The sequence below is a fragment of the Epinephelus fuscoguttatus genome, linkage group LG17 (genome assembly GCF_011397635.1).
Source record: "Epinephelus fuscoguttatus linkage group LG17, E.fuscoguttatus.final_Chr_v1".
In the NCBI taxonomy this organism is placed as follows: Eukaryota; Metazoa; Chordata; class Actinopteri; order Perciformes; family Serranidae; genus Epinephelus; species Epinephelus fuscoguttatus.
This window is the reverse complement of record NC_064768.1, coordinates 6,489,922-6,514,211: the sequence shown is the minus strand read 5'-3', so window position 1 is coordinate 6,514,211 and position 24,290 is coordinate 6,489,922. Positions and strand designations below refer to the sequence as shown.

Here is a 24,290-nt window from a genome sequence, read left to right as displayed (position 1 = left end):
GCTTCACAGTGCAGATGGACATTGACCTGACGCATACTGCAAAAGCAACCAAAGACATTTTTAAGGCAAAGAAAAGGAATGTCCTGTAATGGCCAAGTCATATCATCTGACCTGAATCCAACTGAGCATGCGTTTCTCTTGCTGAAGCCAAAACTGAGGGCAAAACACCCAAAACACAAGCAGGAAGTGCAGAAGGCTGCAGTAAAGGGCTGGCAGAGCATCACCAGGGAAGAAACCCAGCATCTGGTGATGTCTATGTGACCAACACTTGAGGCAGTCATTGACTGTAAAGGATTTGCAACCAAGTATTAAAACTGACTGTTTAATTGATAATTATGTTAGTTTGTCCAAATACTTATGAGCCCTTAAAGTCGGGGGACTGTGTGAAGAAATGGTTGTAATTCCTACATGGTTCATACTACATTTTTGAAAAAAGCCTTAAATGAAAGCTGAGAGTATGCACTTTAAGCAGGTATTCATTGTTTCATTTAAAACCCATTGTGGTGGTGTACAGAGCCAAAATGATGACAACTGTATCACTGTCCAAATAATTATGGACCTGACTGTACATTACATTCATACATTACTATTTAGCAGATATTTTCAAATTCAATGTTTCTTCATGTTTCAGCAGCGATGTGGTTAATGTGTGGTTAGTTTTAGGCACAAAAAACAGTTATGGTTAGGACAGAATAATGATTTGGCTTGAATTACCCGCTTTCCCTACCAACACCTACAGGTCACGAAAAGACACCATGTTTGGTGGCTCCTGGGAATGCTTGTTAGTCTTAAACAGTGGTCTGCAGCTTGGCAGGCTTTTCGCCTTGGTGTCACACTATCCACCATCCCCTCCACCTCCCGATGACTAAGTCAGCTCATATACTCTGTCATTTTAGAAACTTTGATATGATAGTCTGAAATGTACAAATGTAACATATCTGTGCTTTGCCAACACATTCTCACTCCGCCTTTGTCACACATTGACATTTGGTTATAGACTTTCCACGTCCATATATGACATGCAAGGTACCCTAGGTGCATTGGTTGTTGATATTCTGGGGTGCTGTGTTACATGCATTGTCTGTCTTCTAAATACACGTCTGTTTTCACAGGAAATTTACCATTTACATACAGTCCCTTTTAAAATTCATACTACGCTGGTATAATACTGCAAATTGATTTTTTTTCCTTCAGCAACAAATGCACCATGGTTACGTTTGCCAACACACACATGTGGATGGGTTTTGGGCAACAAAGGCACATGGTTGGGTTTAGGACAAAAGAACAGGGTTTGGCTTGAAAGTCAGTGGTTGTTGTACCCATTTACTACCCCCTCTGCCCACCCTACTCTGACTTGCGCTGCCTTAACTTTCATTATTGTTCCACCGTGTCTCCCCTTGACACCGCCGAACATGAGTCATTTAGCCCAAATCTAATGGATATGGTGCTATAGTTCAGTGTACTGTGTCTTTAAATACTCTGTTTAAAAAGAAATTAAAGTACAACTCAGCATCATTCAGCTATCTTGAGTTGCCCAGTGATATGAACATGTACGAGCTGTGAACATGGGAACATTCTCCATAGCTGCCATCCATCCTCCATGATGTGAATACAGCAGAGAGCTCAGTGAGCAGAGTTCATAGACTGCATATAAAGGTGGACAATATGTCTCACTTACATCCATCGGACAAACATGAAGCCAAATATTCCTGGATTCGACTGTTGCCATCTTTCGCTGATGACAACATCTGGAGCCAGAGTCTGTGCGGTAGCTATAGGGAAGTGGAGCTGCGGTATGGAGTTCCCGCAGATACACTCGCCTAACCAATCACACACACACTGACTGGCACACATGGGTAATTGACTAATTAAAACCAGACTTATGACAGAAACCATCTTTAGGAGAAATGTATTTGACATTTAGCTGTTTGTTTGGCCCATGTACCTTCTGCTAACATGGAGGGGGTGGGGTTTGTGGCTGCTGAGACTGAGTTTTAATTTAACAGTGAAGTTGTTTCCAACAAAATCTAAATCCTGCAATAGAATGCTGTAGTTTTCTTTCCACAGAAGACATTTTACCTTGTCATCACCTTTATTTTCTTGTTATCACGCCTCAAAATGTTCATATAAACATAACTGTGTGTTGCCTCTGATTCATATTTAAAGGGGTAGTTCGAATTTTTTGATTGTAGGAGGTATTTATCCGCAGCCAGTGAATTACCTCCAGTAGATGGTGGTCAGTGTATCGTATTGTATTATAGTTTTGGAGAAGCAGGTTTAAGTCTGACATTGAAGCTAAGCAATTTACTGCAGACAGTGATTTCCAGCAGGAAAATGAAGCTGTTATATCTCTCTCCACACTCCATTGAGAAAACAGTGATTTAACACTGCTGAGCACAGGAGCTGCTGGTCTACTGCTGCCTCACATAATATGTTTTTGGCTATAACTAAAGAATTCCTATGCTGATAATGTAATGTGAATTTCACACAAATGTTAAATAGGATAAAATAATGAAATGATGACATTTCATATCCAAAAGGTCAAAGATCAGCTTCACAGTGACACTCATAATGTTCTGCATAAAACACTTTTATGGCCATTACGCAACGTTATATCTCAGTAACAGGAGGGGAGACATTTAGTCAGATACTGAATTGGTGACACTAATCTTGAAACTGTGCTGATTGTATAGATCTGCGTGTGAAGCATCTATGTTTTCACAGACATGGATGTAGACTTAAAGAGGAACTTGACTGCTGTGCGGAGGCATACAACCACAGGGTAGTAATTCTATTTTTTTGTGTGTTATTGTGTGACTTTGGCGTTTAAAGTCGTTAGTTCAGATTCACCAAAGTCACACAATAGCACAAACTAACTAACTGATAGAGGCAGCCGTAGACCAGCAGCTGTTCAGTTGTCAGTGAGCCCCAAATTATTGTTTTGTCAGTGGAGTCTGGCGGCTTTGAACAGCCATTAGAACATGCTGCCTGACAGAAAGTTAAAGCAGTAAAATACCCTCAATATAGCCAACACAGTTACATCGGTTACAGATTTTTTTTCAGGTGGCTAAAGTACTTTTTGCTGCTGACCTCTCCACAGCAGTGTATTACTTAGTTTCTATGTCAAACTCAAGCCTGCTTCTCCAAACTGGGGGTCTGCTGACTGCCAGCTACTGTAGGTAATGCTTTACATTGACTACGGGTAAGTGCCTCATACAGCCTTACTTCAAAAAATTAAAACTATCGCTTTAACATCAACACTGCTGCTGTAGGCTCACTATAACGCACAGTTTATTACTGCTGCACTTACTGATATGTATCAGTGTAAATATGGAATAATATACCTGTGTGTTTATGGTTCTGTTTATAAAAGAAATGGGGTTTATATCAGAGTTAAATGCACAAACTCTGGGGTTTATATGTACTATGAGAGAAAATCTGATTTATCATCAGAGAGACGTGCTGTTGAATCTGCACTGATCTCCATTTAGGATACATGGTGATGGTTTTCATTTTACTGGGAAATAATTTTGTCTTTATTTTTTAAAAATCTGCTCTTTTTAAATATTCAGCTAAATAAGGTGTTTTATTGTTTATATGCCAGTGGACCAATGTGCCTGGAAATTTGACATCAAGCTGTCACATATTTCTGTATTTGTATGTTTATACCAATAAATACTGTTTCACTGTTCACTCTCCTCCCTCCCTCCCTTTCTCTCTCCTCCTTCATATATAAGCTGTTGAATCCTTCTTCAGTCTCATTTTGTTGAAGACGCTTGGAGGTGAAATCAGACACGTTGTACTCCAGTGGATAACAGATTATCTCTCTCCCTGACACCTCTCTGTGCGTCGCTGGAGGTAGTGTTTTCCTTTGTTGTTTTTGTCCTGTCCCCAGCTCGACCCGTGGACTGGTCCTCAGCACCATGGACAGCGCCTTGGACAGCCTGGACGCTGCAGGTTTCCTACAGATCTGGCAACATTTCGATGTAGATGGTAAGAAGAGTTTAGTCACTCTGCTCCAGCATGTAAACTGAGTAGATCTAAATGTGTCACACAATTTAAAAATTAAATGTGGGAGGCTGAGAAAGGGGCAGAGTCTGTGCCAAATATGTGCATATTACCTATTTTAATCACATGCAAATAACACAGGAGCACCAAGACACCATTAGTTTGGCAGCACAGTTAAGGGTGCATTGAGAATATCACCTTTTATTTCTCTCATTTGTACAGGTTTAGTGGCTGCAAAATGTTGAATGTTTTTGTACTTGACCAACAGAGTGGTGACTCTTCTTTGGAGTAATAATTCTCCAGCTCTGAGTTCATTTAACTCATGGTGTTAAAAAGTAAAAAAAAAAAAAAAAAAAAAACATTCACATTATCCCACATTATTAGCATATCCATCCCACTATTTTTATCCACTTATGCAGGACAGCAGGCTAAGCAAAGTGCCCCAGACGTCCCTCTTCTCAGCAACACTTTCCAGCTCCTCCTGGGGTACCCCAAGGTGTACCCAGGCCAGATTAGATATATAATCCCTCCAAAATGTTCTGGGTCTGCCCCAGGTGCCCGGAACACCTGTAACAGGAGACACCCAGGAGGATCCTGATCAACTGCCCAAACCACCTCAACTGACCCCTTTCTATGTGAAGGAGCAGCGGCTCTACTAGCACAGGAGCACCAGTGGATCTCATTCTTTTGGTCAATACCTGAAACTCATGACCATAGTTGATGGTTGGGACGTAGATGGACCAGTAAATCAAAAGTTTTGCTCTCCAGCTCAGTGTGGCTTCTGCAGTAATTGATGTGGGTGCTGCGCTGTGGTGAAGAGGAAGATTAAAATAGCTTCTGTTTTTCAGAAAACTGTTTCCCTGATGAAGGGGAACCAGAACGTTGCAATACATGTATTTCTTTTGCAAATTTGACAGTGTTGCAGGAGTTTGTCTGCAAGTTTTGTTTCCGCACAGCTCCGCATAAACTAATCAAGAGCAGTAAAGTCCAGATCAATGAATAAACAATGAATGCCAAAAGATTTCTACCTGACTGAATCTGAAATAATCAGTTAAAAATTCAACCATCAGGCTACAGCAGGTCAATACTGTTACAGCCTGTCTGGTTGATGCTTTACCTTTTTCGTTAGTCAGAGACCAAATAGTTGCTGTAGAATAATGAAAGTTTACATTATTAGTTTATTTTCTATTTTAAAAATATACATATAAATACCATTGACACTCTTGTTTTTAAGGCCAGATGTTCTCTATGAATCCACACACAAATCATTTTACTGAACACTTAATATTTGTCATTTCACAAAAGTAAAAGTGCAACAACTTGTATTTCTTTACGTTGTTGTGTGCTGTTGTATCCATTTGGTTTGAAGAGATATCTGCCTGTGTGTTTAGATAACGGTTACATCGAAGGAAAGGAGCTGGACGCCTTCTTCCAACACATGCTACAAACATTTGGAATGAAGGTAAAGACTGAAAATATGAGTCTGCATTTTCAGTTTGTAATCTTCCTCTGCGTGTTTATCAGATGTTTAAATAAGGCTTCCTTAAGTGGCAAGAAAAGGTGAAAGGAAGTTTTCACACACCTCAACTTTTCCATTTCATCCGTTCAGCCTGTAAACCAGTGGTTCCCAACTGGTGGGTTGCGGTCCAAATGTGGGTAGCGGGTCCATTCTGAATGGACTGCAAGTGACTTGTAAATGTGTCAAGTTTGTAAAAAAATAAATAAATATACTTTATTTTGAAGTGCAGTTTCCTGATGTAGAGTGAGTGACTAATAGACAGCTACTAGCCGGAGACAGCAAACTAGCTCAACGACATGACCAAACACAAGTATGATGTTGAATGTATTAAACTGTGTGGACCTGGAACTAATGACTAAGGAGGAATCTGGAACCGGTGGCTGGACCAGGTGGGAACCACTGCTTTAAACCACTCTGTGTTAAGTTTCTGTGTGTTTCATCTGTTCAGCTATTGTCTGTCTGTAGAACAATAAGACAGTCATGTGACTTTCATTTTCACATCTAAATTGCAACCCAATCACCAGAATAAATGTTGGCATTGTATGTTTCTGCAGACCATGTTTATGTAACATTTGTACACTATTATGAAGCAGGTACATTAATGTTTCTTTACATGTCAACGCTGTGCTTAATGTGCATTTAAATTGTTTCTTAATAAATACAAATGTATGTGTCACATGGTCTTTGTCCTTTAGGTTGAAGCTGTACATGTGTTTGTATGACTAAGTCTATAACTTGTATGCTGTTGTAGTTGTTGTTGTAAAACCAGAACCACCTTTACAGTTAAATATTACAGTGACCATTTAAAAACTGGTGATGGTGAAAAGACGTTCAGAACTGATCCACAAGTGAAAGTATTTTTCACCAACTATTTGAAGACGTTGTTGTTGAAACCTTGTCACATTTAGACCATATTTCATTGGGATTTGCAATATTAACTTTCAACTTGGAAACTGCCAGCAGTGATGCAAGCGCTGCACCAGACCATTGTAGTGAAGAGGGAGCTAAGCCAGAAGGCGAAGCTTTCGATTTGCTGGTCCATCTATGTCTTAACCCTCACCTATGGTCATGAGCTCTGGGTAGTGACTGAAAGTATGAGATTGAGGATACAAGCAGCCAAAATGAGCTTCCTCCAGGGGGTGGCTAGGCGCAGCCATAGAGATAGGGTTAGGAGCTTGACATCTGGAGGGAGCTCAGAGTAGAGCTGCTGCTCCTTCACATCAAAAGGGGTCAATTGAAGCAGTTAAAAGCGTTGCTGAGGAGAGGGACGTCTGGGTTGCCTTGCTCAGCCTGCTGCACCCACAACCCGGCCCCGGGTAAGCGGATGAAAATGGATCGAAATTTGAATATGATTATTTAGTAAGGGTCCAATCGACGATTTGGTATTATTTGGACACTGTAGAGGAAGAAAAATCTCACTACTGGGTTAAGCCGACGCCTCCAAATAGTTGGTGAAAAAACTTTAACTTTTGAACCAGTTCTGAACTTCTTTTCATTGGTGAACATAGACATCTTTTAAACATGTTTTCAATGGAAAAATGTTCGCTGGGTGTGCTCATGTTTAGGCACAAAAAAAAACAAAACACTTGGTTATGGCTAGGATAAGACTGTGTTCTTAGCCTGAGTGTCAGACTGAAGCTCCCAGAACCTTCAGTCTGACGTGGCTTCCATTGAAGGCGATTTACAAAGGGGGGGTAGGGAATTTGATTTTTTCCCTAACCAATCAGTAAAGATCAACGACTCACCCAGAATCTGACGTCATTAGTATCCATGCCTCGGGTGTGCCGAAAACAAGCGAGCATTGCCCATTTAAAATGTCTCCGTCATCGTGCACGCCCAGCTGCATTGCCGTTAAATCCAGTTTAGCAGCTTCCTTAATTTGGTCCTCCATTAACGCGAGTAGTGGCGAAATACCTCGATAGCATCGTTAATGTGGTCTGTAGGTTCTGTAGTGGTCACCATTGTTGCTATCCTCACCAGTTACCCACTGGCATACAGCTTGACATCAGCGTGGCGCTGATTGGCTAATCGCTTGACCCGCCACCACCCCCAGCGTTCATTGGTCCGTCCATCGTTTGGACGAGATAAATCGCAAATTCATTGCAGTATGCCAGACCAGTAATGCAAGCCTACTCAGTTGAGTGGGCGGGGTCTGTGGTCTGGAACCAGGCTACTATGTTCTGGTTTAAAATATCTGTTTTTCTATTGCACTATCCCAGCAGGAAATGCAGCGATGACTGACTAAACAATTCTCTAAACACTGACCAACAATACTTAAATATGCAAACACCAGAAAAATGTTGGCACTGTACATTTTTGCAAACCACAGATAAATTAAAACTTAATATTTGAACAACACTCTGGTTAATGTGTGGTTAGGTTTTAGCACAAAAACCACTTGGTTATGGTTAGGAAAAGACTGGTCTGGCTTAAAATACCCGTTTTTTGTGGCAAAATCCCTGCAGGAAACAGGTCAATGTCTCAGCAAAAAACAACCACTCTTTGTGGCTCTATCCCCATCGTTAACAAGGATGGCTTACTAAAAACTCCCATGTTTGATGGCTGAAAAGCTGCTGGAAACTCAGTGATAACTTGCTATTAAAAACAACCAGTTTTGTTGTTTGTTGTTCTTGCAGTGGCCTGCAGTTGCAGCTTGGCAGGTGTCACACCATCCACCATCCCCTCCACCTCTAGTTGACAAAGTCAGCTGATGCGTGACTCGATGTCACTTTAGAAATGTTGATATGATTCGTATAAAAAGTACAAATGTAATATATTTATGGTTTGCAGAAATATGCAATGCTAACATTTTCTTCTGGTGACTGAGATGCTAAATTTATGGTTACATTTACATGCATACCAATATTCCACTATTATTCCAAATATGACAATATTCCGTATTTTATGCAGATCATGTAAACAGCATAATCTGATAAAATATACTGAATTAGGCCTTTTCCTGAATTTAGCATTTTTCTATTAAGACATATGAGATATTCCTGTATTATTTGGGTTCTTAGTTGGAAAAGGTGGTCAAGTTGTGCTTTAAGATCACTGGTGTGACTGTGATTAACCAACAGCATCCCTCTGAAGAGAGGGTCACCTCTAAAGCTCAGTCTGTTGTCTCAGACTCTCAACATCCCCTCCGTGTTGAGTTTCAGATGCTTCCAACAGGGCAGAGGTTTTGTCTCCCTAAATGAAGCACTAAGCGTGACAGATCTTCCTTAGTCCCATCTGCTATCGCTTATCTTAAGCGGCAGTGACTACTAATTGTCCATGATTTACCCCTGACAGTGTGTGATTCTGGATTCTGTGTGTTTGTATTGTATTGTCTGTTTTGTTTTGCTCATGACTACTGTCTGTATCTCACGTTGCTCCATGGGGACATTAAAGTTTAATATAGCCCATCTGGAATATACATCTTAATAAGGGTTTGTTGAAAAAAAAGTTATTTTCATGCAAAGAAGCAAAATGCACACCTCCAGCTGTTCCACTTTTCCCTCTTTTGATGTAATTTACAACATGTTAGGGCATGTTAATCAGAGTATGCAGGGCTGCATGTTAACGGGTTCATTCTTATTAGCCATGTAAACAGCTTTGTAGGAATATTGTCTTTCCCACAATAATGGCAAAAACCGGAATAGTTTTTGTATGTAAATGTACTCATTGTGCATTGGTCTCTGGACAATGTTTTATTTCATAAGATCTCAAAGGCACTAAAGTCAGAAAATGTCAAAATGTACTCAAGGTGACTTTAAAAAGAGTTTTTGGTGTGCACCATAGTAGCTAGCATTTCATTTCTAGCGTTTCTACAAACTATCAATGTGTTACATTTGTACATTTCATACATATTATATCATTCATTCAATTTATCCTGTTGGGGGTCGCAGGGGTGCTGGAGCCTATCCCCTCTGATGAGAGGACAGGTTGCCAGACTATCGCAGGGTGACACACAGAGACAGACAACTTTGTGTTGTGGTGGATGGACAGTTAACCTAACATGCATGTCTTCAGACTGTGGGATTAAGCTGGAGTACCTGTAGAAAACCCATGCTGCATCCAGGGTTTGAATCCGGAACCCTGTTATTGTAGGCGACAGTGCTAACCTGTACATACTATATCAATGTTTCTAAACTGATGCAGTATTTGAGCTGACTTTGTCCTCTGAAGGTGGAGGGGATGGTGGATGCCGTGTTATCTAGGGGAGACGCCTGCCAAGTTGGATCATTGTTCAAAACCAACAAACAACAAAACCAGCTATTTAACCAGCTAGGTGTTTAAGTGTTTTGTAGCAACCTATCTCTGTTTTTCAGCTGAAATGGTGCCATCAGATGGGGTTTTTTTAAAGCCCAAACATGATCATTTCCTGACCATAACCAAGTGGGTTTTGTTCTTAAACATAACCACACGTAAAGTGAAACATAAAGTGTCACTGTATCTACTACACACTATACAAATGTATGTATCTATGGTTTGCAGAAATGTAAATACCAATATTAATTCAGGCATTGAGGTTGCAGTGTCAAACTCAGGTTTTAAAGTAGAAAACATTGTCAAAGCACCAAGGAAATCACCATCATGTCCATGTTGTTTTCAGAGGGAGGAGATAAATGAGGAGAAAATCAGAAGACTGAGAGAAAGATTCATGTCTGCTTATGACACTGCAGGTGACGGACATCTGCAGATGCAAGAGGTACAATCTCCTTCTGCTCTGAGCTGTGTCTGGATTTTAGAAAAGGCTACATATATTTTCAGCCTGTGATCCTCAGAGATGTCATATCAGGTCATGTCAACAGTCCACAGGATAGACCTTTTACATAAGGCAATACGGTCCTTTAAGCAGCTTCAAAAGATGATGAATGTGATCTTCAGTTACAATAGATGTAATCTTTTTTTTCACCAGCTGGCCACTATAATGCTGCCAGAGGAGGAGAACTTCCTGCTTCTCTTCCGCAGAGAGACACCGCTGGACAACAGTGTGGAGTTCATGAGGGTGAGGGTCAAAGGTCAACCAATGAGGGAGGGCAGTGGACGTTCAGTGTTTGAATTAAAGCTGCAGGAGACAAGATGCTTACTAACAGCCAGTGTTGGGCAAGTTACCTGGAAAATGTAGTGAGCTAGTCTGCCAGTTACTCTATATCAAAATATAGTTTCACTACATTGAAGCTATCCCCAGAGAAATGTAGCAAGCTAAGCTATGAGAAAATGGCAAACGTATCTTGCTACTTGCAAAGCTACTTTTATTTTTTGACTTTATGTCAAATCAGCGTTTTCTCAGTGATCAAAAAAACTGTCAGTAGAACAAATAGGCAGCAAAAATGTTCAGCTGAACTGTTTATTATGAGGGGCCAATAAAAACAAGTCAAGAAGCCAATAGCGAAGCAGCGAACAGAATAAACTGAAGGATTAGTATGATGTCATGATGTCATGATGTCATGAAGAAGTGCTTCCATCGTCTACATGCCACGCCTCTGTCGCTGGCGTCAGTCACATTACTTATCCTCAGTTTTATTATCCTTGCTTTTATCCAGACCTCCACAGAAAAAAAGTTTGCTGCACTTCAGAGTTTTTCCTGGGAAAAATAGCTTGTAACCTTTTTGGACGCTACTGCATCACTCTGTCAATTTGACTCTGAAAGTAGTGATGTTACTACCATGCTACTGAGAATGTGGTCAAATTAGTAACATCGCTACTTGTAGTATTGCTAGTATTTCTGCCACTTGTACAGATAAAATATCATGATCTAAGGCAGGCTGTGACAAACTTTGTAAGTTTAGTACTGTGCATGAACTTTATCCAGTTTGGACATTTTAGCACCACCATCAGGACAAACATTATTCTGTTATTAAAGTTTAAAAACCATCAGTTATTTTCAATGGGTGTTTTTTTTTTCTGAGTCTCGTTTGTGTAGATCTGGAGAAGCTATGACACAGACAGCAGCGGCTTCATCTCAGCCATCGAGCTCAAGGTAACTGCTGAGTTCACATGTGACCTGTGACAGAAAACTAGTTTAATTCATTCTGTGGTCACGAGGATGTTTCCTCCTGGTTCTCAGGCCAGAGAATGATTGATTAGATCACAGTGGATCTGGATCTTTGATTTGTGAGGTTTGTATGCCTCTGCGCATGCAATAGCTGCGGCCAGAGGCAAATTTTCTTCAAATTTGACACAAAAAATAAACTAAAAAATCAACTGATTAGAATTTGGGGGTTAAAGGTCAAGGTCAGTGTGAACTCTCAACACATGTTTTTGGCCATAACTCAATTCATATGGTAATTATGACAGCACTTTGCACAATGTCTCATAGTATAAAATGATGAAGTGATGATTTTATATCCAAAAGGTCAAAGGTCAACTTCACCGTGACATCATAATATTTTCCATAAAACACTTTTCTGACCATCACACAATGTCATATCTCAGGAACAGAATTCGGAGGACATGGACATGGATGTAAGAGAAACTTGTCCAGTGCACAAGGCATACAACTGCAGGGCAGTAATTCTAGTTTGTTTGTTTTTTTTAAAGAACTTAAAAGCAGAACAGTTGTAATCAGTTTTCTATTTATAGTCAAGAAGTCAGTGTTACATAAAATTTGAATAAATGATGTAGGAAAAAGAGATGACTGGTTGCTCTGTATAATCAAAAGCAGATCAAAATGTCAGGTGCTCTAGGTCTACAGTGCCAACAGTTTCTTCTAGGGACTGGCCTGGAGCCACCCCCTGCTCTGCCCCTGGATGGAGCATTGGCCTGGAGCATTTTTCTTGCATATGAGTTGTGTCTTTTTTGTCCCTTCAGGGCTTCCTCCGGGACCTTTTCTGCCAACACAGGAGGTCCATCACCCCTGAAAAACTGGAGGAGTACACTGACACCATGGTAACAGTTACACTGTTCAGATATCAGTAGTGCTGAGACATCCTGTCATTGACAGTCTGACTTCATTCTGTTCGTTTTTTTTCTCCTTCAGATGAAGATGTTTGACAAAAACAGAGACGGTAGACTGGACTTAAATGACCTGGCCAGGTACTGTTGATCTGTGTCATATGACTAAAAGGAGGATCAGGAGATTTTCAAAAGAAATTGAATGATAACTGATCTTCTCTATAACTGTTCTGTTTTAACCAGAAAAAACACAACATATTATATCATTTTAAGCAGTTTAAAATCTCTTACAATGACACTGTTTCTTGTCTCAAGAATCTTGGCCCTGAAAGAAAACTTCTTACTGAAGTTTAAGATGGACGTAAGTTTACAGAGTTTATTGAGAAGTCTTTTGATTTTATATGTGAAATTTTAGCTGAATTTCTGCTCACAATCCCCTTCCTTTCACATCAGTCTTCCTCTTTAAAATGATTCTGTTTCAGCAGTTGCTTGTTAACAGTCCAAATGTTTTGTGTGAATATTTAATGCTATTCTTTTACTCACTGTTTCATTATGCTACTTGTTGTATTTGGTGTCAGGCTTGCAGTCAGGAAGACAGGAAGAGAGACTTTGAGAAGATTTTTGCTCATTATGATGTTGTAAGTTTGAATTTAGATTTTTGTTTGTTGTTTTCTGTCTGTGCAGATGGAGCAGGCAGGTTGTTACACAAGGGTAAATGGACTGCACTTTCTGGTCTTCCAACCCCTCTTTACAATATGAGTTCACATTCACACACTGGTGGCTGAGGCTACCATACAAGGTGCCACCTACTACTCAGTTTTTGTAACACACTCACACACTGATAGAATAGTCACCTGGAGAAATTTGGGGTTCAGTATTTATCTCAAGGATACTACGACATGCTGACTGGAGAAGCCAGGGATTGAACTGCCAATCTTCCTGTTAGTGGACAAACCGCTCTACCTTCTGAGTCACAGCCGTACCACCTACATGTCCTGTCAAATAACACTTGAAAATGAGCTTTATAATTATGCGTTAGTACTAAATACTGATTGAATGGCAACATATTTAGATTTTTAGTTAAAGCTGGTGTAGGCAGAAGTCAGGAAAAAAAACAGCACAGTTTGAAAATACACCCTCCTGCTGCCACTCTCCCCTCTCTGTCCTAAGCCCCTTCCACCAGACGACCACAGGCATATGCTTCATACAGTAACCCAGTGTTTTCCATACATTGATTAGCCATTGACTGGGGGTTCGTCTCCAGAGCTGCTTCCTGCTCTGCTCCCAGGGAGGTGGTCTATACTGGCGGGGAGAGAGGCAGAGGACAGACTGTGATTTGAGGCTCTAGCTAACGGCAGCTACATCAATATAAACATGATTCGGCACTCGTGAGCCTTTGGCTGCAATTAGCAGAAGGCTAATCTATTACCCAACATTTTCTCTCCATCTCTGAAAGTCTTCGTTGATAATGGTAAATGGTAAATGGACCTGCATTTGTATAGCGCCTTTCTAGTCATCTAGTGACCACTCAAAGCGCTTTTTACACTACGAGTCACGTTCACCCATTCACACACACATTCATACACTGGTGGCCGAGGCTACCATACAAGGTGCCACCTGCTACTCAGTTTTAACACACTCACACACCGATGGAACAGTCATCGGGAGCAATTTGGGGTTCAGTATCTTGCTCAAGGATACTTCGACATGCAGCCTGGAGGAGCCTGGGATCGAACCGCTGATCTTTCGATTGGTGGACGACCCGCTCTACCTCTGAGCCACAGCCGCCCAATAATGACACATGTTTTATTTTGTTTATTATCAGACTCTGTTTTAGAGTCTTTTTGATGAGTCCATTTTCCTTTTTTGGGTTGCTTTGCAGTGTGGACAGTCGTTGACACTGGAATAGAAAAATAATTTTTCTGGGGCATCGGTGGCTTAGTGGTAGAGCAGGCGCCCCATATACAAGGCTGTTGCCGCAGCGGCCCGGGTTCGGCATGCTGCATGTCATCCCCTCTCTCTCTCTCCCCCTTTCACACTTAAAGTGATAGTTCAGGTTTTTGGACATGAAGTTGTGTGAAACGCTGACCATCTGTAGCTCTGATGTGACGGTGTCACTACTCTCAACGAGCCTCCTGCTCTGAGAAATCGCCCGTAGCTTACCGGAGTAAAAGTAGTTCTGAAGATGTACGGGGGACACGTAACCAAAAGGTTTTAAGCTACAAAAAAGTATGTATGTGTTTTGTTAGACTATTTCAATCATTTTAAAACATCCCCGCATTACGTCAGACCTTGCTATCAATTGGGACTATTTTCTGGCCAGTATCACTCCGCCATGCAGGCCCGCAAGACAGCATGGCAACAGAAATCAATAAGACAGTTCATCACCACGCCGTGCAGGTGCGCAGGATAGCAACGGCTAACGAAAACTTCATCGGCTGTTTCCAACAGAGAACCAGCAGGCTATTATTAGTGAGGAAAAAGATGTACTAGCCCTATATATACCTACTACTACAGCGCAAACACTGGCTCAGGCTCACGACACACCCTCGTCAGCTGCTGTAGGTAAACAGAGGAATACCAAAATGGTGTGAACAGCTGTAAAAACATCGCCGGCTCCCAATTCCATTGGTTTCCTGTTACAGATGTAACCCGTAGGCAACTACGGGCATACTGGCCAGAAAATAGTCCCAATTGATAGCAAGGTCTGACATAATGCGGGGATGTTTTAAAATGATTGAAATAGTCTAACAAAACACATGCATACTTTTTTGTAGCTTAAAACCTTTTGGTTACGTGTCCCCCGTACATCTTCAGAACTACTTTTTCTCTGGTAAGCTACGGGCGATTTCTTAGAGCAGGAGGCTCGTTGAGAGTAGTGACACCGTCACATCAGAGCTACAGATGGTCAGCGTTTCACACAACTTCATGTCCAAAAACCTGAACTATCACTTTAACTGTCCTGTCCATTAAAGGCAAAAAAAAAAGAAAAATAACTTTTCTGCAGTATTCTTTACCATTGAATCAGATTTTCACCATCTGAGGGGATGTGAACGCACTTCTGCATTTGTAGAACAGCCAAAAGGAATGCTGTCTCTCTGAAATTACCTGTAATTGGACGAAGTCTCCCTTCACAGTTTAGATTTTCTAAAGCCTGAAAACAGAGCCAAGAGGAGGTGCTGAAGTCTAGTTTTCTCTCTCAGTCCTATTGAATTACAATATGCTAAATGGTTATGATGGAATTTTTGGACAATGGCATCAAAATAAAATTGCCTATCCCAGCTTTAGTTAATAAGCTGTGCTTCAGATGCATTTCCAGCTGTCACTTGTTAACTGAATTAGGTAAAGACACAAAGAAGAGTCTGAATAGTTTTCATACAGGTTATTCATTTTGTGTGTGTGTGTGTAGAGTAAGACAGGTGCATTGGAGGGCCCTGAAGTGGATGGATTTGTGAAGGACATGATGGAGCTGGTGAAGGTAGAAAAAAAGTTTTACCCACCCATCATATAACTGCTGTTTACCTGCTATAAAGAGCTGACACAGGCTTTTGACGATCACATTTCAGTCAGTGTCATTTGACATTTTTACCCATGAGGACTCTTTGTCCTTTGACCTCTCTCATCCACACCCCGACCCTCTCCTGCAGCCCAGCATCAGTGGCACAGACCTGGACAAGTTCAGGAAAGCCCTGATGGGTCACTGCGACATCAATGGAGACGGCAAGATCCAGAAGAATGAGCTGGCTCTCTGCCTCGGCCTCAAACTCATCTAATGGGCCGTCACAGCATTTACACTCTTTCCTCCATCAGTAATCATTTTCAGCCTCCTCTCTTCCATCATTTAAATGTCTCCTTTCTTCATACTTTCAGTTTTAATGTGAATCTTTTACTTTTTCCTCTCACCTGACTCAGTTTTTCTCCTGTCCTGGTTTATTAAAGTGTATCTCCTCCCCTACTGGCTCTCAGTTTGGCTTTAAAAGGCCAATGTAGCTACATATACTAGGCTCATTGATATAGCACAGTGCATTTATATTATTTCATATTTTTTTCTGTAATAATATTCCTAGTATAAGTAGAAATTGTGTGCATTAAATGTGTATTTATGCCACCATGATTTCAAAAAATTCTGCTGTTTTCATGACTTCATGGCATGCTGCTTCTTTGTAATGTGTTAACAATTAGACAGTGCTTGCATGATATTATTGTGAAACCAGTAACGTGAATGATGATTGATAAAATCTATATATCTATAAACCTTTGTCAGCTGTGTCTTTCTTCTCTGAATCAATAAACCCTCAATGAAAATAAATTGATTCACACTAGGATATTTTTTTGGAACTTTAATGCAAATAAAGTGCCAGAGTGAATACAAAAGCATCAAAATTAGGGATGCACCGATTTATTGGCCACACATCAGTATCAGCTGATATTCTCCTCCTTGACTGCCATCGGTCTATCATCAAATAAGATGACATTCACTGATGGCAGTGGCTGATGTTTTTCTGTTGTGTCACATCAGTTGTGTGCAGGCTAAAAAGCAGGGCTCAGGACAAACGGCATCCCATTGTCCCTGGGACAATAGAAAACTTGTTTGTCATCTTTGGGGCAAGAAGACAGTAAACTCATTCCACACTCTGTGGTGTCCTTGATAATGCTATATTGTGAACAACAAGTCTGTGTTGACACCAGCAGAAGGAGAGCCAGTTAACATTAGCTGTTAGCAGCCGGTGGCTGGCTCTAACTGCTGACAGAGGTTGTACTGAGGTATGATATTATGCATTCATGATTCTATTCGGTAAACATGAGTATTGGATGAAGATAAATTACAACATTCTCATGATTGTTCAAATGTAATCTTATAAAATTTGATATATAAACAGCCAAATTGTAATTTGAAACATTGGTATCGGCCCAGAATTTCACATTTAGTGCATCCCCAATCAAAATAGAGCTTGTTTATCAAAAAGGTGCCAGGAGAAGATCCTCTGGACCCCCTGATAGAGATAGGGGCTGAGCCCTGAATGCCCTCAAATCCTAAAAACGCTCCTGCTGCATCCACCTGTCCTGTGCAGAACTGCAGCAATTCGCAAAATTGTGTTTGGAACCACTAGCTTATTTGTTTTTAAAGTAAGCATGCAATGGTTCCTAGACTTGACTGACTACAAGTCCCACAACAGCTCTCAACATCAGCGAAAAAGCACAATATGTTTAGCAGCTCAACTGTGTCTAAATTACTCACTAATGTAAAAACATAACATACAGCAACATTTCTAAATACACTGTAAAATCTGATATGTTGCTCTTACTTTTAAAAAAAATCTAGGAAACAATAGTTAAATAAAAATAGTTAAATAGTTATGTTGACTTATAATATTGTTTATAATATTTTTATAGTATTTTTTTTATAGTATTTTAACTGGGACAAATCGTAGGTCAGATATCACTGCGATTCTCACCTTCCTCCATCGGTTGCCAGTTAACTTCAGAATTCATCTTCTAACCGCTTCATCCTCTTGAGGGTCGCGGGGGGGCTGGAGCCTATCCCAGCTGACATCGGGCGAGAGGCAGGGTACACCCTGGACAGGTCGCCAGACTTAACTTCAGAATTGATTATATGATTTTTTTTAAAATAAGTTTTAATGCTGGTTTCGCTATAGTTATATAGCTGAGCTTCTGACTACCTATGCTCCCAGCCGTGACCTGAGATCCTCTAGCCTGACCTCACGAGTTGTCCCTAGATCAAGGCTGGCAACTAAAGGTGACTGGGCTTTTGCCATTGATGCCCTGAGGCTCTGGAATTCTCTGCCTGAGGGGATTAGGCTGGTTTGTGCATTATCAGTTTTTAAATCATTGCTCGAAACATATTTTTATAGGAGGGCTTTCCCTTTTAGTGCCTGATTAGTACTTTTGTGATTTGTAACTAGGTTTTTTTTGCCTCTGTACTCACAATTTTCCTCAGCTCTTCACAATTTTTTGACAAATTGTATTGTTTCGTTGCCTCATTTTTGAGATAAGTGCTATATAAATAAATATGCAGCCACTGCAGCAAGCACACAGTGCCTGTACATGTGACGCCCCCTCCACCTGCTGAGCTGTTGAACACCTCTACTTTGCACTTTTTTAGTTCACATCTGTGAGAATTTATTTATTTTTTTTAATATGGTGGACAACATTACATGAAGAGCAGGATCTGGTATCTGCAACTTTGTAATGTTTAAAGTTTAATATATTTCATTTCAAAGTGTTCTTTAAAGAGCTAAACTGGGGAGCAACAGTTTTGTTTTCTACTTTCTAGTTCTGTTGTAATCTCATTTGTATTTGGGTTGAGGCTGAAATCTCAAAATCTGATAAATAAAACCAAAACTACTTCAGTTTTAACTCTTGTTGCTGCCAGGTAAGTTTTTATTTGGTTGATTTGACCTCTGAAGCAGATCCACAACCTGAATGGTTCTCTGCTACCAGAAGTGAAATGTGTGAAGTTAGCTGAAGTGCAAACACCTGCCCAGGTCTTTAGACTCACCTGACATCCCAACCTGATTCCAATTACTTCATCTGATGTGATTGGTCGACTGAGACACCAACACTTGAAAAGGGCCTCTGTCTGTGCAGCAGTCATGAAGCGGAAACAGTGGTTCCTGATTTTGTTGGTTGTTACAACACGGCTTGCATGCTGTTTGGCTTCAGAACAAAAATGTCTGGATTTTGTTGGAGGTAAGATCACACATTTAATTTCAGCAGATATACTATTGTGCTAACCTGGTTTGGTTTTGTTCATGTTGTTATTCTTTTTTTCAGAGTAATTGTGCTCTCACTGTTGACTTTTGGGCTGCATGCAAAGGGTAAGAATTCCTGCTTCATGAACTGCAGTTCAATTTGGAAACTTCAAGAGTCACCTTTTTTTAAAGTGTTTTCTCTTTCCAGCACTAACCTACAGAAATGGAGACTACAGCGGCATTAGACCCTACTTTAATTTTCCAAGAAGCCGCAAACCGGCTTTTGCCTCTTCTGGTGATGAGAGCTCTGGACGTAGTTACACTTCATCTGAGACCCTGAAGCCAGCTGCTGCACCTAGTGTGGGACGTTCTAATGGGCAAGTAGATGGTTACAGTCCAGAGGGAAGTGTTTCCAGTTACAGGCCTGGACCACCGATAATTCAGAAACCCAGACATAACCCACAGCAGCCACCTCAAACAAATCCTAATGCAAATGGGGTTCTCCAGACCAAAGCTGGCATGTGGAATTTTCCATTTTTCCAGAAAGGAAACAATTTTGAGTCGGGTATCGTTTCAAGTTCTGGAATTGAGATGCTTTCTCATCCCCGACTTAAGCTCGATTCCCCTTGGCTAGCCCAGCCCCAGCGGCCCCAGCCGCCCGCCTACCCGGCCAAGCCGCAGCAGCCCCAGCCGCCCGCCTACCCGGCCAAGCCCCGGGAGCCCACTCATTCATCCACGCTCCAGTTGCCGGCCTACCCGGCCAAGCCGCAGCAGCCGCAGCAGCCCCAGCCGCCCGCCTACCCGGCCAAGCCCCGGGAGCCCACTCATTCATCCACGCTCCAGTTGCCGGTCTACGTGGCCAAGCAGCAGCAGCCACCTGCCTACTCAGGCAAACACCAGCCATCCACCTACCCGGCCAAGCCGCAGCGGCCCCAGCCGCTCACCTCCCCGGCCAAGCCCCAGCAGCCCACTCATTCATCCACGCTCCAGTTGCCGGCTTACGTGGCCAAGCAGCAGCAGCCGCCTGCCTACTCGAGCAAACCCCAGCCACCCACCTACCCGGCCAAGCCCCAGCAGCCCAGTTATTCATCCACGCCATTCATCCACGCTCCAGTTGCCGGCTTACGTGGCCAAGCAGCAGCAGCCGCCTGCCTACTCGAGCAAACCCCAGCCACCCACCTACCCGGCCAAGCCCCAGCAGCCCAGTTATTCATCCACGCTCCCGCAGCCCGCCTACCCAGTCAAGCCGCAGCCGCAGCCCGCCTACCCGGCCAAGCCCCAGCAGCCCAGTTATTCATCCACGCTCCAGTTGCCGGCTTACGTGGCGCAGCAGCAGCAGCAGCAGCCGCCTGCCTACTCGAGTAAACCCCAGCCACCCACCTACCCGGCCAAGCCCCAGCAGCCCAGTTATTCATCCACGCAGCCGCAGCCGCAGCCCGCCTACCCGGCCAAGCCCAAGCCGCAGCCGCAGCCGCAGCCCGCCTACCCGGCCAAGCCCAAGCCGCAGCCGCAGCCCGCCTACCCGGCCAAGCCCAAGCCGCAGCCGCAGCCCGCCTACCCGGCCAAGCCCAAGCCGCAGCCGCAGCCGCAGCCCGCCTACCCAGTCAAGCCGCAGCCGCAGCCCGCCTACCCGGCCAAGCCCCAGCAGCCCAGTTATTCATCCACGCTCCAGTTGCCGGCTTACGTGGCCAAGCAGCAGCAGCCGCCTGCCTACTCGAGTAAACCCCAGCCACCCACCTACCCGGCCAAGCCCCAGCAGCCCAGTTATTCATCCACGCAGCCGCAGCCGCAGCCCGCCTACCCGGCCAAGCCCAAGCCGCAGCCGCAGCCCGCCTACCCGGCCAAGCCCAAGCCGCAGCCGCAGCCCGCCTACCCGGCCAAGCCGCAGCCCGCCTACCCGGCCAAGCCGCAGCCCGCCTACCCGGCCAAGCCGCAGAAATGGGTTCTCCAAAGCAAAGCTGGCATGTGGGACTTTCCTTTCCTTGGAGGTGCTGCTTCTGGCTCTCATGTGCAGCCCACTGACTCAAACCCACAAATGAATGTTGATCCAAGAAGTTCAAGACCAATTCCAATTTCATCGCCGTACCATCCCAGGTGGCAGCAGCCACTGGTGCCTGTGCATGACAGACGCTATTGATCTTGGATTGTAATGGTAAGTTGATTCAACTTAATGTTCTAACAGTCTGAAATCTTTAATGTAGACTTGTTTGTTTTTTGGTCTGGTAATGTGAGGGTGACGGACTTGTCTATTTTCAAATGGATGTGCAGGAAGATTCCTTTACAAAAGTTGAGGTAACTGCATAATGAAGATGATTGTTTTTGTTTTTTCCCCAGGTTCTTTACCTCCTCGTGGAAGCAGTGTTTTTTTTTTTTTTGTTTTTTCCTGGCATCAACTGTACTTGTGAAATACAATAAAGTATTTGGAACTGCACTCCTGCTTGTCATTTGCAACAAGTTCAGCATACTGCTTAGCAGTGGTGCTTCCAGTATCCTGACATTATTGTAATGTCTATCAATATGCCAAACATGTCATGCTGAGTTCTGGGGTTCTTCTGCTTACTGGATTCATACTGTGGGTACACTGTACATGTATACAAACTACCATGTGCCAAACCAGTGAGTTTAATGAGAAACTTGTGATTCTTCTGTATTAAACCTGTTGGGTATATGAACTGTTAAGTCATCAAATAATGGGTCTAAAATTCAGTACGTATTGTCAGATTTGTGAGGTAAGTTACTCACACGAAGCTCAAATAACCTGTGAACAAAGTGATAAATGGGCAAAAATACACACAAATACACATAAAAAATATATATATATTTTTTTTTTTTTCAGCAGCAACCCATAGCTCTATAGGTCGGTCAGTCCACAAAGCTTTTCGTGAATAACTCAAGTCCTTGACCAAAAACATCAAGCCAGTTGACATCTGTCACACTCATAAAATGTTTACCTTGACAGACAATCTGAACTTGGAAGACGAGCAGTAAGGTAGTGTGGGTCCATTCCATGTGAGCAGCATGCCTGGCAAGTCGAGTCCAGCTGTACTGTGAACTGTCCAACAGTCTAGCTAAACAGCAGCAAGATACTGTAGCTAGTTAACTTGTTTGCAGTCTAACTTGGAGCCTTAGAGCCCTGTGTTCATCTTTTTTCAAATGGGAAAAAAAGAAGCTAGGGACATGTAGGCTACCCTAAAATATTATTTACTGATTCAGATTTAGATTCAGACAACTATATTCCGACATGAGGCAATTCATTTGTAGCATTCTCATCCCAAGCATCAACCACAACAACATAGCAATCAATTTTATAAAGCCCAATATCACAAATCACAATTTTGCCTCATAGGGCTTTACAGCATACAACACTCCTCTGTCCTTTGGACCCTCGCAGTGGATAAGAAAAAACTCCCCCCCAAAAAAACCTTTAACGGGGGGAAAAAAACGGTAGAAATCTCAGGAAGAGCAATTGAGGAGGGATCCCTCTTCCAGGATGGACAGACGTGCATATATAATTTCCTGTTATGCACAGTCCAGTAAAATGGACCACTAGGTCAGTGAAGGGCACATCGAATGGCCCAAGTTTAAAAAAACATATAGATAAAAATATTTTTAAAGTAAAAAAATATTGTTACATCCAATATTATTATTATAAGAATGTGTAACCTATAATTTTTGTTTTTTGATTTGTGGATAAAGTATTTTTAGTATTTTAAATACAAAATTACTCCACTCAAAAGTATTTTGTTACAAAATACATTTGCTTTTTACTGGCCTTATACATAATACAAATTACAAAATACTTAAATGTAATTGAAATATGTATTTTAAATACAAGTAATAGAAATACTGCCCATCCCTGTAAATGTGTAAACCCATCACTTAAATTTTTTTCACTTCCAGGAGCAGAAAGACATGGCAGCTTCATGCTTTCTACCCAGCTGCACAAATAACAGACAAATTGGGACTAAATCCAACTTGAGATGGGATGAGTTTGCCAAGCAGGTGGTCGCTCTGAGGGAAATTACAGAGGGCGAGCATGAAGAGTCAAGACTCACACTGTTGAATCTCTACCATGGGCTGCTCACAGTTCAGCAAGCAGCTGCTTATTATCACTGCCAGTGGGGATGCTTTCTGTTTAAAGATGATGTTTTTCTTTCGAGGGGCTTTTTACACTGCTGCTTTAGTTAGTGTAAGATTGAGAGTTGGAGCTACAGTAGGTACCAACATCAAGGGCTGGTTGGAGTTTTCATTCCCGCTGTGGCTCATTGTGTATATAGCAAGGCATTGCTAAACAGGAAGAGGAGCCAGCTGATGAGAACACTTGGGCAGTAAGGTACTTGAAGTTTGACAAAAGTGAACCCAAAGAATCCAGTCTCATCATACATCAGCTGCTGTTTGGAACTGAATTGTACAGACTCCAAAGCAGAGTTCTGATTTGTGGCTGAGGAACTATTCAGTCACCATTTAAGGGCTGGAATATTTTGTAATTGAGCATGTTAGCTATATACTGTATGTGTACTTTTCATAATAGAAATCAGTTTTGAAAATTATGTTGCTGTTTCACTTTTTTATAGGACTTTCTGATGCTTCCTTCTCTTTAACCTCAGGGGACACCTCCACCGGTGATGTCACAGCAGGTATTTTGCCCCTGGTGGCATCAGAGGATCAGACTCTCATGTTACTTTCAAACTACTGCAGCAGGCAGAGATTGGCTGGTGATTAACCTTAAGAAAATTGAGGTACTGATGCAACCAAGCTGCACGAAGAAATGTTGGCATTGGACATCTCTGCATTCCACAGATACTTTACATTTCTACATTTTGTAGTGGATGCGCTGAAACTTTACATTTCTCAACAACATGTGGTTAGGTTTAGGGACAAAAATCACTTGGTTCTAGTTATGGAAAGATCATGACTTGATTTTAAAAAATATATTTGTGCAGACACCGCTGGAAAAAGCCAAGATGTTCGACTGAAAAGAACCTGTTTTAGGGGTACAAATGCTGGTGAAAAACACCCAGGTTCAGTGGCACAAACGCCACTGGGAAAGCCGCAATATGCTGCTAAAAACACCCAGGTTCAGTCCTACAAATGCCTATGGAAAAAGCCAAGATGTGCTGCTGCTATAAACACCCAGGTTCAGTGGCACAATTGCAGCCATGATGAAC

General features: G+C 42.2%; 2 protein-coding genes across 2 annotated transcripts; both read left to right on the top strand.

The window, feature by feature from the left end:
• The first annotated feature begins 514 nt into the window (after nt 1-514).
• LOC125904298 (secretagogin-like) lies at nt 515-16,508 on the top strand. The gene is made up of 11 exons (XM_049601632.1): nt 515-3,993; nt 5,400-5,470; nt 10,125-10,220; nt 10,431-10,520; nt 11,439-11,495; nt 12,326-12,403; nt 12,495-12,550; nt 12,725-12,770; nt 12,988-13,047; nt 15,819-15,887; nt 16,057-16,508. The coding sequence occupies exons 1-11, from the start codon at nt 3,924-3,926 to the stop codon at nt 16,180-16,182; spliced, it is 819 nt and encodes a 272-aa protein (XP_049457589.1). The 5' UTR covers nt 515-3,923; the 3' UTR covers nt 16,183-16,508.
• A 2,523-nt stretch (nt 16,509-19,031) lies between these two features.
• Nucleotides 19,032-21,553, top strand: LOC125904270 (adhesive plaque matrix protein-like). Its single transcript, XM_049601585.1, has 6 exons — nt 19,032-19,120; nt 19,205-19,248; nt 19,331-20,177; nt 20,503-20,559; nt 20,590-21,274; nt 21,457-21,553. Exons 1-5 carry the CDS (start codon nt 19,077-19,079, stop codon nt 21,257-21,259), a joined length of 1,662 nt encoding a protein of 553 aa, XP_049457542.1. The 5' UTR covers nt 19,032-19,076; the 3' UTR covers nt 21,260-21,274; nt 21,457-21,553.
• Nucleotides 21,554-24,290: the final 2,737 nt, after the last annotated feature.

What these genes read in the sequence shown, in the direction of transcription:
- LOC125904270 (XM_049601585.1), top strand. Translation starts at nt 19,077, where the DNA reads ATGCTGTTTGGCTTCAGAACAAAAATGTCTGGATTTTGTTGGAG. An exon ending in ATGTCTGGATTTTGTTGGAG is followed by an intron (nt 19,121 to 19,204) that starts GTAAGATCACAC and finishes TCTTTTTTTCAG; the next exon opens with AGTAATTGTGCTCTCACTGT. An exon ending in TTTTGGGCTGCATGCAAAGG is followed by an intron (nt 19,249 to 19,330) that starts GTAAGAATTCCT and finishes TTCTCTTTCCAG; the next exon opens with CACTAACCTACAGAAATGGA.
- LOC125904298 (XM_049601632.1), top strand. Translation starts at nt 3,924, where the DNA reads ATGGACAGCGCCTTGGACAGCCTGGACGCTGCAGGTTTCCTACAGATC. An exon ending in ACAGTGTGGAGTTCATGAGG is followed by an intron (nt 10,521 to 11,438) that starts GTGAGGGTCAAA and finishes TCGTTTGTGTAG; the next exon opens with ATCTGGAGAAGCTATGACAC. An exon ending in TACTGAAGTTTAAGATGGAC is followed by an intron (nt 12,771 to 12,987) that starts GTAAGTTTACAG and finishes ATTTGGTGTCAG; the next exon opens with GCTTGCAGTCAGGAAGACAG.